Here is a 12,500-nt window from a genome sequence, read left to right on the forward strand (position 1 = left end):
GGCAGCCGACGACCCCCAGCATCACCTACTCGACCCAACCGACCCACAGACTCCTCCCTCTTAGACTATTAGCCCCTCCCACACCCGTGACAGACAGCAAGGACAGACACGCCCACTCAGCCAGAACTCCCTCCCTTCCTGCTCCTCAACACACACACACACACACACACACACACACACATACATCACACAACTCTACAACCCTCTGTCACAGTTTAACGTCTCATTTCACGTAATTCTGTCATCATCAAACCAAAATTTAGAAAAGGATACATAAACATACTAATGACATCCTGAGAGCCGGAATTCAGGAAACGCAGCTCTACGACTTTTTTTACGAACTCAAACTCTTTGACAGACGGTTGATGAGTTTTACGTCACTGATCTTAACGAAGGAGAAAGTTAGATGAACGTGCACAAGGATAAACGATTTCTGTTGCATTTCTTCTTTACTTTCTGTCATCTTTAAGCTTCTTTTGGCTAGCAGACGCTTGATTTCCTGCTGTTTCTGGATGCATTATCTCTCCAAAGTGTGATCTGGAGTCTAATGATAACTGCATCTTCTGGAATGGGCTCGCGTGCATCTATATTTCTGTTCATTATTTTGGCTCTTTTTGTTTTTGTTTCATATGTTTGTCGGCCTGCAGTGGTCCCTGAGCTCACGGGCCAGAAGACGACACCAAACTCCCCGAAGGGTAATAATACACTTTCCCATAGTTCCACAGTCATTACTCCACATGAGTCTTTCCCTCTCTGAATCACGAGTCACTGAAGTTTTTTTTTAATCTAATCATTATGTGAACACTATAAAGACCTAAAAAGCCAGAGTTAAATGTCTGAAATGTCGATACATTCGATAGGGACAGTTTTTCACAGAGGCGTTTATGACGACGAATCAAACGAATCATATTGTTCATAAAATGATTCACGCACGCTGGCGACACCTGCCGGTCGAACCGGTGTAATTACAACATGCCTTGCAAACCAAGCGATTTTTATATGTTTACTCAGTTATACATATTCTCAACACTATTCTTAAATTATAAATCTGAGCCTAGATCGGCGAAACATTTTGCGTTTAATGAGATCTTCCATCGATCGAAACATTCCACATGACTCCGAACAACTGATTCAAATAAAAAGATTCGAAACTTCACGCGGCAGTGTTTTCAAAGCGCGTCACGATAAATCAATATACGAGATCGAACTAGTTTAAATCAGATTTTATAATCATTAAACACTTATTTAACAGGTAAGATTAGTTACTTCCCGGCGGGAGTCTTACCTGTTGTCGAGTTATGTTTCCTCATATGACCTTTAAACTCTTCATCTCCTGAGGTCATTCCAACGTTTACAATAATAAAAAATATCTATTAAACAATAAAAATTAAAAATCCTCTGACGGCTTTATGACCGTTGGAGATGCAAGATGGCGCCAAATTTTGAAACGCGGCACGAGTGAACACAAAACATTTCTTAAGACCGAAAGATGAATGTTTTTGTTGAAGGTTACGGTTAAATATACTGTTGTTGAGTTGTTTTTGTTAATGTACATGTTAAAATTGAGCTATTATAACATTATCATACTATCATATTATCATAATGACGCGATTGACCAATCAGAATCAGGAATTCTACAGCAAGCGTACTATAAAAAAAAAAAAAAAAAAAAACATGAATGAATGAAAATAAGATTTAAAAATATTTACATAATCTTAAATAATAATGTATTCCAAATTAATGAGATTCCAAAATAATCTGAAAAGCAAAAAAAAAAAAAAATATATATATATATATATATATATATATATATATATATATATATATATATATATATATATATATATATAAAAAAAATGTATTGTATAATATTAATACAATTGACATTTAGACATTTAGGTGTGACTTTATGTGGCCACTGTATTACTTTTCCACATGATTCTAAATGAGTAACATATTATATAACAACTAACAACTATTATATAATACTGGTATGTTTGTAAAGAATGGAAGGAATTGAAAGAGGGATGGTGGGGTTTGTCTTCTCTCCGTGTGACTCTAAGGACAGTTTCTCCTGTCAATCTGCGGAGCTTTCCTTTGTCTCGATGCTTACTCTTCTGTCTTTTCTTCTTCTCTGCTTTCATGGCTCAGCCGGTAAAACACAGACGGCCCCTCTCGCCCCGAGAGCCCCTTTTCTCCACGCGACCCTTAGCATTGTTTTCTTCTTCTGTTCCTCCTCACATCGAGCAAAAGAACCCAAACCCACCAGCACTACAGAAACAACACGAACGACGAGGAACCCAGAGTCCTTCCAGATGTTTCCTGCATCCTCGGTTTCTTCAGCCTTCTGTGACGCTCCGATATCAAAAGCGTCAAACCTTCCAGAAGCTCCTTACATTGTGATCATTAACCCCCTCCCAACCTGTACAAGTTTCCCTACGAACACGTAAAGAAAATATCCCGCAGAACCAAACGATTTCGGGTCCCATCGACTTCCAGAGTGGACAAACAAACTGAAAGTCAATGGGACCCATTTGCTCCCCAGCATTCTTCAGAGTATCTACCATTTATTCCCCAGACTGCAAACGATCATTATTTATGTCTCTTTGTCTAGTTAAAAAGATGTTTAGCTCCTGGGAAACCTGAAAAAAAACGCTCTCAGGTACGAGGACGTGTGTTCACCTTCAGCGCTCAAATCATTCGTTCGTCGATTCGAGAATTGAATTAGAGAGTGCAGCGTCTTCAGTTCAAGTCATTTTAAACGCAGTGGCACGGTTTTAGGGTGAATAGACGTCCTGGAGTTCGGTGAGACGCTCGTGTGTTTATCTTGGATTTAATAAAGCGCTAGAGAGAATGCTGAAGACTGTCCGGACGGATGATCTCGGGAGGGTTTGCCTCACACAGGCTGTGTTTGGAATCGAATACTCTCTGTACAGTACATACTGTACACTGCTTACTATTCTCAACAAATAGCATGCAAAACCCGACTCATTGCACGTTTAATTCAGCGATTTTTTTGCATTTAATTTGGGTATTCCTCTAGATCATCTGCACTCATAGCGTCCATGCAGACATGGTAGCAGTAGTATGATATTCTGAACATGGCCACGTGATTAAAGGTGCAGTAAGATTGGATTTTTTTCCCCCTGGGACGTTTAAAATAATTCAAAGCACCATTTTTCACCAGTGTGTGGACGAACCGCTCCTGTGCATTGAAATTATGCAAGTCAGATTTTCCTCTCGTTTAAGGTTCGTTACGATCTAGCAAAAAAAAAAAAAAAGGAAAAGAAAAGTTCCATATCATCATATACGTTATATAAATATCACCGCTGGTCTATGCATAGAAACCATTCCAGTTTGTTCAGGTGTTGTTTGTGTTTTGTTGAGGAGTATGAACACAAGCCTCCCCAGCGGTGGACTGTAATTATGTCGTTTGTTGTAATACTTATGAAGATAATAAAGCCCCTGTTGCTGATAGTTGACGTTGTGGCATGACCGGACCGTTTCATCTGTACCACACACCAGTAGCACGTTTCCGTCTTCGACACCCGCACCGGACCTTCCCACAATCCACTCTGTGAGTCTTAGTAAAACCCACGAACCGGAAAAGATTTCCCGTTATTTAAGAGTTTGTCCCGGGCATACCGTATCTCGAGTGTGTCGCGTATCTTTGTGGTGCATTTATGCAAATTGTGCTTCCACCGTTTAGACTAGACCGCCATGTATGATTACTGAATATTAAATTATTATGGGTAAGTGATTAATTTAAACGAAGCTTGCGTGCGGAGGAATAAACCGGGCCTCTTTCTGTGTTTGGACAGAAAGGTGTAACACAGTGTAACAGGTGAATGAATGAATGCGTGTCATCATTAAAGTTCAGTGTAACAACATCGCTTCGGAGTCCTGCTTCTTGTCTTCAGGGACTTTCTTTCCTGTGCGGATATATTTTAATAGAAAAAAAAAAACACAGTTATGATCTGGTGTCTACATTATAGTTGCAATTATAAATATCATACTGAGGTGCATTATACTTGCATCTCAACTTTTGATCTCATAATTATGACTATATAATAGATTTCATATCACAATCATGCCTTTTGGTATGCATGAAATAAAAACACATGCTAAGTTATAACGTCATAACGACTCACTTTAAGGCTTCGTAGTTACATTACAAAAACTAAATTATGACAAAATAATAATTACACCATGTCGCATTTATGGGATCAATTTTAGACCTGCAGAATTATAGATCTAAAATGTACATAGTAAGATATAATTGAGAAAACTGACATATCAGGTCATAGTTAGGAGTCAAAATGCATTTTTTTTGACATGCAAGGTGTAAATGATGACTGCTGCAACTATAAGATACTAAGATACAACTGAGATGAACACCACTGATGAGAAACGGTACTAATTTAGATTAATTACAAGATTAAGTCTAATCAAGTCTAAACGGGGAAAAAGCTCAACTATGGATTAGGCAAAAAAAAGTCAATTATGACATTGCATGTGGAAACACTAAAAGTAGTCGGGTTATTAGTTTTAGCAGCACTTTATGATTATATACAAGAACACCACGAGTCGCATTAACCTCAAAAAGATGAATTAATTCATATTCAATTGCAATCGTTTTTGCTCAATCAGGTTTATTTAGGAGGAAAATCATCACAGAAGTATTTCTGCTCAAACTACTCATTATTCCTTCATTGTGTTCCATCGGTCTAGATTAAAACAGATTAGTGTGTAATTATCCCAAATAAATAGACTTCTCCTTTAGTTCAGCCGTAGTATGAAAGCACACGAGCATCCCGTCCTCTCTCCGCACCAGACTCATCTTCAGCAGGCAAACGCAAGCCTTCCTCGCTCAATATACAGTATGATACACAGTTACACTATTTACACGCCCATGCCCGAAACATTCACCGGGAAAAAAATATTCATACGCGGAGAGCACGGACAGAGACGGCAGGCCAGACGCAGCACTCGCTTCCAGTTAGAAACACACACACGAGACACGGCAACACTTTCTACGAAGCATCGGAGAGCAACGCACAACCGCTCAATGTTCGCGTAAATATCCGTAGATTAATATGCATGCCCTGCTAAAGAGAATGATGCGCGGCGCTCGTCGAAAGGTGTACGTTTACTTACGAAAACAAGACGCGAAGCGGAGCTTTGCCTTCGCAGAACGTGTTGCCGAATCCGATGAGACGTTTACGAACGAGCTCGCCGATCGTTTTCTCCGACGTATGTACAGCAATCGCCACCAAACTCTCGGCCGACGGACGCTAGCGTCATAGAGTTAGCTACAACAATCAATCGCTAACATCTCGAGAGCTTCGACGTCACGCGCTCCGGAAAAAACACACACACACACACACACACAAGGGGCTGAAGGGATTAAATTATCGTTACATCTTTCAATAAACCCCCGATTGGAAAAGAAAAAGCGTGTCCTCGTGTCCTGAACGCTCTCGGCTCGATTCTAACCTTAACTCTAAGCACTTTAGGATCAAATTATTTAACGTCTTCCTCAATACTGTGCCCTACGTGCTCTGCAAACGAACAAACACCTCGTCATCCGGTTCTCTCAGAAAACACTCGATCGTCTCAGACCTGCTGCATCATATCAATATTACTCTTCAGTGCGCCCTAGGTAGTGTGCGAGCTCACCGATATGAATCACTGATCCGTCTATTGCACTGGCTTGATAAAGTGAGGAGGACAAACGGGTGAAGGAAAAGACAGAGCAGCGAAAGTATGATAACCGGTTTACACACAACCCAAACGAATCTCTCTCATCCGCTGCAGAGACCAGAGACACAGAGAGGGGAAACCCATTTAACACGCAAAGTCCGTTTCGTCGGCAGCCGAGCGGGAGAGCTCTCAGACCACCAGGATCTTGACCTCGTCGTGCTCGTCCGGCCGGTAGAAGAACGGGATGCAGGGGTTTTCCCCCAGGAAGGGAGCGGGCCTGGCCTGAGGGTTCTGGATCTCCTGCAGGAGCTGCATGATCTGGCGGGCCGTGCCGTCCTCTTTGGGCCTCAGGGACGGGCCGTCCGGAGCGGGCCCAGGCCTCTCGGGACTCTGGGATTGACTCTGAGGGTCCGTGCTGGACTGAGGAGCTGAAGAAGCCTCCACCGCTGTGCTCAGGTCCAGAACGGCTGAGAAACGACAACACAGAACACACGCTTTAGTATGAGAGAGAACGATACTGCGTGTAAAACTGTCTGGAGAGTCCATCAGAGCTCGAACATTCGCAAAATATTTTGAATATTATTTATATAATTTAATCGCATTTATTTATTGTGTGGTTTTATCATCGTTTAACCAAAACACAAATAATGAATGAATAAGGGACAAAACAAGAGGACAGAAAATACATTAAAAGCAATCAAATAGTTTTCATTTGATCATTTTCAATCCAGATGGATTGGATAAAGATTAAAAACAACAACAAAAAACTTTGACATCACACTATTTATAGCTAAAGAAATAGATTTAAACTGAGCACAATAGGAACATTTTTATTTAGATATTAAAATAATATTTCTATTAATATTAATATGATCATTAATAAACTAACAAATTTAAACTGAGCTGACATTTATATTTTAAATTAATATATTACAATAATATTCCTATTGTTATTATTATTATTATTATTATTAATTACTGTTCATTAGAAATAATTTAAAACTGAGAAGAAGAAACGTTTATATTGACTATACAGTTGACTTGTATGGTTAAAATGAATATTGTTACATAATATTGCTATATAATATAATATAATTAATTAGTAATCAGCACACAAAATTACACTGACTAAAAATCTTTCTTGCCTTGATCACTAATTATAAAATTAAACCGTGTTAAATTAAGCATTTCATAAATTGAAAAATTTCAACTGGCTACAGACGTTTTAAAGACCTTTACTTTTAGTGCTAATATTAAAAATGTTGCTATTAATATTATTATTATTATTATTTATAATAATAGTACTATAATAATTGATAATGACTATTAAAAAAACATTTCCAGGCCTGAACTGAATACTTAAAGTGAAGCCGAACTGGTTCAGTGAATCGATTCCTCCGAGTGAATCGACTCCTCCGAGTGAATCGACACCTCCGAGTGAATCGACACCTCCAAATGAATCGACTCAGTGTGTGTGTGAGCTGAATCACCTGGGCTGTCCGTGTGTTCGTCAGTGGGATGGAGCTGCTCTCCTCCAGAGGTCAGGAGGTCAGGGTGACCGACGGCGCTCATGTATCTGCTGTACCACTCGTTCCGCTCGCCCACCAGACGCATGACCAGATCCTGCAGCTCCGCTAGCTTCGTCTGACACACACACACACACACACACACACACACACACACACACACACACACACACACACAGGTGAACATCACTCCACAGGTGAACATCACTCCACAGGTGAACATCACTCCACAGGCATCGCTCCATCACACAGACAGCTGATCCTCGTACCTTCATCTCCTCCTTGTCTTTGGCCAGCATGTTGATGTACTGCTCCTTCTCATAGTGTCTTTGTTTCATGATGGCTCTCTGGTTCTGATACAGCGCGATGTATTCTCCTACACACACACACACACACACACACAAAAAATAAAAAGTCTTTATACTAGTATCTGGCGTGATTTGATGAAAAAGAAACTAGTGTGCTTTAAAAAAAAAAAAAGTTTATTCCTAACAAGATATCTAGAAATATTTATGCCATTTTAAGTAATAACAATACTCCTGCAATGTATCTGATTTGTCCCTGAATATGGGCATACTATTAATAAAACAGAAAAAGTTTAAAACAAAACAAAACTAAAATTATATATTATATAGCAGCAGCGTCTCACCGATGGTGTCTGTTTCTCCTGAGAGCTGAATGCAGCGGTGCTCCAGCTCCTCCACACGCTCCTTCAGATCCACCTTCTCCTGCATCAGCGACGTGAAACGCTCCTGGAGCTTCTCCATAGCCACCCGCAGAGCCTCGTGAACCTCCACAGGAACCCCGTCAGAGCCTCCTACACACACACACACACACACACACACACAGACACACACACACACAGACACACACACACACACACACACACACACACACACACACACACACACACACACAGACACACACACACACAGACACACACAGACACACACACACACAGACACACAGACACACAGACACAGACGCACACAGACACACACTATTTATCTAGCGCTTTGAACAATACCGAATGCGTTAGCTACAGCATTAAAGAGGAAATGCACAAAGGGTGCAAAATTGTGTAAAATACATAATCATCATCATAAAAGTGACTTTCATATTTCTGGTTCAGAGCACTGCAAATGACACGCAGAATAAAAAAAATAAAATTGATTTAGAAAAACAAAACAAAAAGGTGACAAATTAAAAAAATTCTTAAATATTTTTTTTTAAATAATTAACACATTTTTAACAACTGAGCAAATTAAAACAACATGGCCATGGATTAATAAGTTAATTTTTTCTCTCTATTTTATGTCACGTGTGGGGCAGGGATGCTATCATTAACAAAAACGAAAATTATCCACTTTTTTTATTTAATAAAGTAAAACACAAATATCAGATAAATGCACAATTTTGATTTAGGTTACGTTCATCACCGGAAACAACTAAACTCTGGTGTGGAGCTGCACCTGCGCTGTGAGGATGAGGATGATGATGGTGGTGATGATGCTCGTGGCTCATGGCCGTCATCTGCTGTCGGACGGCGTGATGAAGTCTCCTCTCCTCCTCGAAGCGCCGGCTCATCTCATCTCTCTCTTCCTCCAGACGCGACAGAGCGGAGTGAATGAACTCCTCCTACCACCGGAGGAAGAAACCTATTCACCTCCGAGTCAAACGTCACATGTAATAACCTCCACATCCACGGGGCTACGCGGGGGACTCACCATCTCTTCTCTGCTCTCGAAGTCCTCGGGGATGACGACGTGTGACTTCTGGAAGCTCTCCGGGAGAGAGTGACTCTCCAGGCCGTCACCTGTGAACATCAGCGGGGTCAGCAGGGGTCAGGGGTCAGGGTGACCTCTCACACACAGCCGAAGCGGGACTCACCGTCGTCTCTGTGAGAGCTGTTCAGCAGCTCCTGCACCTCCGTCTTCAGCTCCTCGTTATCTCTGGCCAGCTGCTTCAGCTTCTCCTGCAGGGCGAGAGAGAGCTCCTTACACTTCACAAGCACAAACTCTAGCTTCAACAAGAAAAATTTTAAATTAATGAAAAATTTTTAAAAGAAAATTATATTTGATATCATTCACCACAGGAAGAAATTGCATAAAATAAAAAGATTATTTATCTTTTCTTATTCACTGAAGCTCTGAGGGGATAGTGATAAGTAATAATGCTAATGATAATATTTTTAAAGCACAAATATATTATTGCTGTAATATAATTGCAATATAAACAAAGTATTTTTTTACTTCGTTAAATTAACTATATTTTAAATAAATAAATACATTTAAATTTAAGTTCTTAAATTATTGAGTAATGATTTAATGCCTTCATTTGCAAAAGTTAAAGTATAATAATTAATTGTATTATCGCTAACTTGAAATTATTTTCATCCTGAAAATCATTCTACAGTTAAATGAGAACTGTATTTATACTAAAACAGAGATTCAGCAAAAAACTAAATCTCAACCTGATTTCATATTATTATTATTATTATTAATGAAATATTCACACGTTCGCAGTGCTCTGATGTCTGTGGCTTGGTTTCATATTTAAAATTATCATTGCATTTTGCCCAACATTTCTTATTTGCATGTTAAAAAAAATATAATCTTACACATATTTATGCAGTTAAGATTTTTCAATGCAAATGCATTTAAACAGATTATCTGTAACTCAGTCTAGTTTGGGGTTACCCCAGGTTTCATAGACAAAGGCAAATGTAAATCTGAGCTGAAATAAAAATCAGGCGAGAAAACTGGTGCATCTCTACAATACGGTCTTTAATTAAAACGCACACTCAGGTGTGTGCCAGCTTGACATTAGAGGAAAGAATGAGCTACTAAAATGTAGTAGAATGATCACTGGGTTTGCCGGCGGCTGTTTACCTGCGCCTCCTGCAGCTGAACGTGGCTCTGCTCCAGCTGAACTTTGCCCTGCACCTCGTCGTGCTGCAGGCGGTCCATCAGCTGCACCTGCTGCAGGAACTGATGCTGAAGATGCTCTCGCTCCGTCACCAGCTGCTGGTACCCAGCCGTGTACTGCTGCAGGTGAGAGAGGTACTGATCCCGCAGCTCCTGCGCAGACGCCAGCTCTGCAGACCTCTCCTGCAGCTGACGGGAGCAGACGGACAACTCTTTACATGCTTGATGTCGTTGCATTTGAAGTCACTGTCAGACCGACTTTACAGGCTTGTTATAGTGAAACCAAAACTAAAATTAAAACCATTTCTGGAAATTGAAATTGAATTTAATCATTTAATTTAATGTGAAATTAAATTAATGTTCACCAGAATAAATAATTCTGGTGAACATTAATAATAATACCATATTTTATATATATATATATATATATATATATATATATATATATATATATATATATATATATATATATATATATATATATATATTTTTTTTTTTTTTCAACAGAATAAATAAATTATATTAAATATTAAACTACTAAATATGACTTTCCACGGAATAAATTCTTAATTTGCAGCTCATTAATAGTTAGTTAGGTTGCGAAGTTTAAGTATTTATTTCTGTTTTCCCAATTTAAATTTAGTGTTTACATTTAATGTTTTTTAAATGTTGTTGTGTTTTCATCATTTTTAGTCATTTATGCTTTTTTTCTGTACATGTCTACATATTATTTATTAAAAGTTAGTCTAGTTTTAGTTAATTTAGTACATCGAATTCAACTCATTACAATGAGAACGTGTGTGTGTGTGTGTGTGTGTGTGTGTGTGTGTACAGAAATGATACAAACTATAGTAGAATCTTAATACTAAAATACATTTAATAAACAATATTAAATATTCTCTTGATGTCCCTCTGATGTTTTAAAGCAATATTTAAATAATTTTAGTATGCATTCACAGTCTGCAGTATTTTAACTGTGCAGCTGGATTTAATTATTATTGTTATAATTATAGAATAATTATAAAAATTTTGTCATTAATAATTTCATTTTAAATAGTTCAAGCTTTTATTTTTGGCTAAATACTGGATTGTTATACGATTACTAGCTGCTCGTGCTTTATATCGTTAAACTGTATTCAATCAGCTCTTTATCCAGAAAGCCTCTTCTCCTGAGGTCTCTCCGCAGACACAAACCTGTTCTTTGGCGTTGTGCAGGTCTTCCTGCAGCTGAGCGATCTTACGAGCGATCTCCTTCTTGATGTGCTGCTCGGACTGCAGAGCGCTGGTCAGCTCCATGTTCTCGTTGGTCTGGAGGAGGACAGAGGTCAGGGGTCAGAGGTCAGGGGGTTCGCTCACTCACACGGGCGAGTCATGTTTCTCTAGAGCCCCTCACCAGCTTGACGAAGCCGTTCTGGAGCTCGGCCAGCTGGTCTTTGAGGTCTCTGTTCTGGGCCAGGGCTCTGCTGATGGTGGCCTTGTCGCTCTGGACGTCCTCCAGAATCCGCAGCCGATCCTGAGCCTCGCCGGCGGCCCGCTCCGCCTGTCTCTCCAGTTCTTCCAGCCTCACTTCCTGTTCCTGCACCAGCCGGCTCAGCTGCTCATTGTCTCGCACCTACAGGACGCAAGAAACACCTCCGTAACGAGCGTCTGATTTCAGTCTCCATGCATTACGACACAAACACCGCACACTTCTTAAAAGGTTTATACAAGTGTGATGCATCAAGTATGACATGTGCAAAGGTTAAGGTTAAAAACAGATGCCTTGAATACAGCTGTTTGCCAACAGGGGGTCGTTTCTAAGGGGTTATTTAAAAAGACATTTCAGATGGACACTATTTTAATAAATCAGTTTGACAGTCCTCTGAATGAAACCTTCTGTTTACATAAAAACAGCACAAAGCAACTAAAGACATTTGCTTAAGATGACTTGAAATGAGACAAAACAAGTATTCAAGAAGATAGAAGCAATAAAAATCTGACCCCAAACACTTTTACATACATACAGTAAACATACTGTATAAACATACAGTCATACTGTGTGATCTAATACATTTAGATTGCAATTGTTTAAAGCACACTAAAAGGCAGTTCAAAGGGCTGATAAAGCGAGCGTCCCGTGCTCAGTGAAGGTCACCTGTGCTTGGTACTGCAGACTGAGAGCGTCTCTCTCCTGCTGAAGGCTGCTGATGGTTTCCTGAAGGGCCAGTTCGCTTTCTGAAGGGCCCGGGGTCTGTGACACGGCCTGAGGCTCCTGCTCTTTACTCATCAGAGCTGTGGACACAACACAAGCCTGTCATGTGCTTCCTCACTCCACCTGAACGCTCTTTCTGCACGAAACGGCTAA

General features: G+C 39.8%; 2 protein-coding genes across 23 annotated transcripts in view; one reads left to right on the plus strand and one right to left on the minus strand.

Annotated features, from left to right (window-relative positions):
* Positions 1–3,890, plus strand: part of dnm1a (dynamin 1a) — a 60,309-nt gene extending 56,419 nt beyond the window's left edge. For 5 of the 10 annotated variants that reach the window (XR_006251065.1, XR_006251066.1, XR_006251067.1 and 2 more), the window contains 2 exons: positions 648–695; positions 2,152–3,890. Coding sequence is in view for 3 of the 10 variants with exons in the window: in XM_043240582.1 (XP_043096517.1) it covers positions 648–657 (10 nt within the window). In the remaining 7 variants the exon portion in view is untranslated. The other 5 variants (XR_006251068.1, XM_043240581.1, XM_043240579.1 and 2 more) reach the window with 2 other exon arrangements.
* Positions 3,891–4,635: 745 nt separating this feature from the next.
* Positions 4,636–12,500, minus strand: part of golga2 (golgin A2) — a 20,837-nt gene continuing 12,972 nt past the window's right edge. For all 13 annotated transcript variants that reach the window (XM_043240578.1, XM_043240576.1, XM_043240577.1 and 10 more), the window contains 11 exons: positions 12,291–12,427; positions 11,550–11,768; positions 11,351–11,464; positions 10,121–10,345; positions 9,120–9,204; positions 8,957–9,045; positions 8,702–8,867; positions 7,879–8,046; positions 7,499–7,605; positions 7,194–7,347; positions 4,636–6,170 (listed from right to left, as the gene is read on the minus strand). In XM_043240578.1, the coding sequence (XP_043096513.1) occupies positions 5,893–6,170; positions 7,194–7,347; positions 7,499–7,605; positions 7,879–8,046; positions 8,702–8,867; positions 8,957–9,045; positions 9,120–9,204; positions 10,121–10,345; positions 11,351–11,464; positions 11,550–11,768; positions 12,291–12,427 (1,742 nt within the window). In that variant the 3' untranslated portion in view covers positions 4,636–5,892. The remainder of the gene's footprint in view (positions 6,171–7,193; positions 7,348–7,498; positions 7,606–7,878; positions 8,047–8,701; positions 8,868–8,956; positions 9,046–9,119; positions 9,205–10,120; positions 10,346–11,350; positions 11,465–11,549; positions 11,769–12,290; positions 12,428–12,500) is intronic.

This window comes from Puntigrus tetrazona, chromosome 5 (genome assembly GCF_018831695.1).
Source record: "Puntigrus tetrazona isolate hp1 chromosome 5, ASM1883169v1, whole genome shotgun sequence".
NCBI lineage: Eukaryota > Metazoa > Chordata > Actinopteri > Cypriniformes > Cyprinidae > Puntigrus > Puntigrus tetrazona.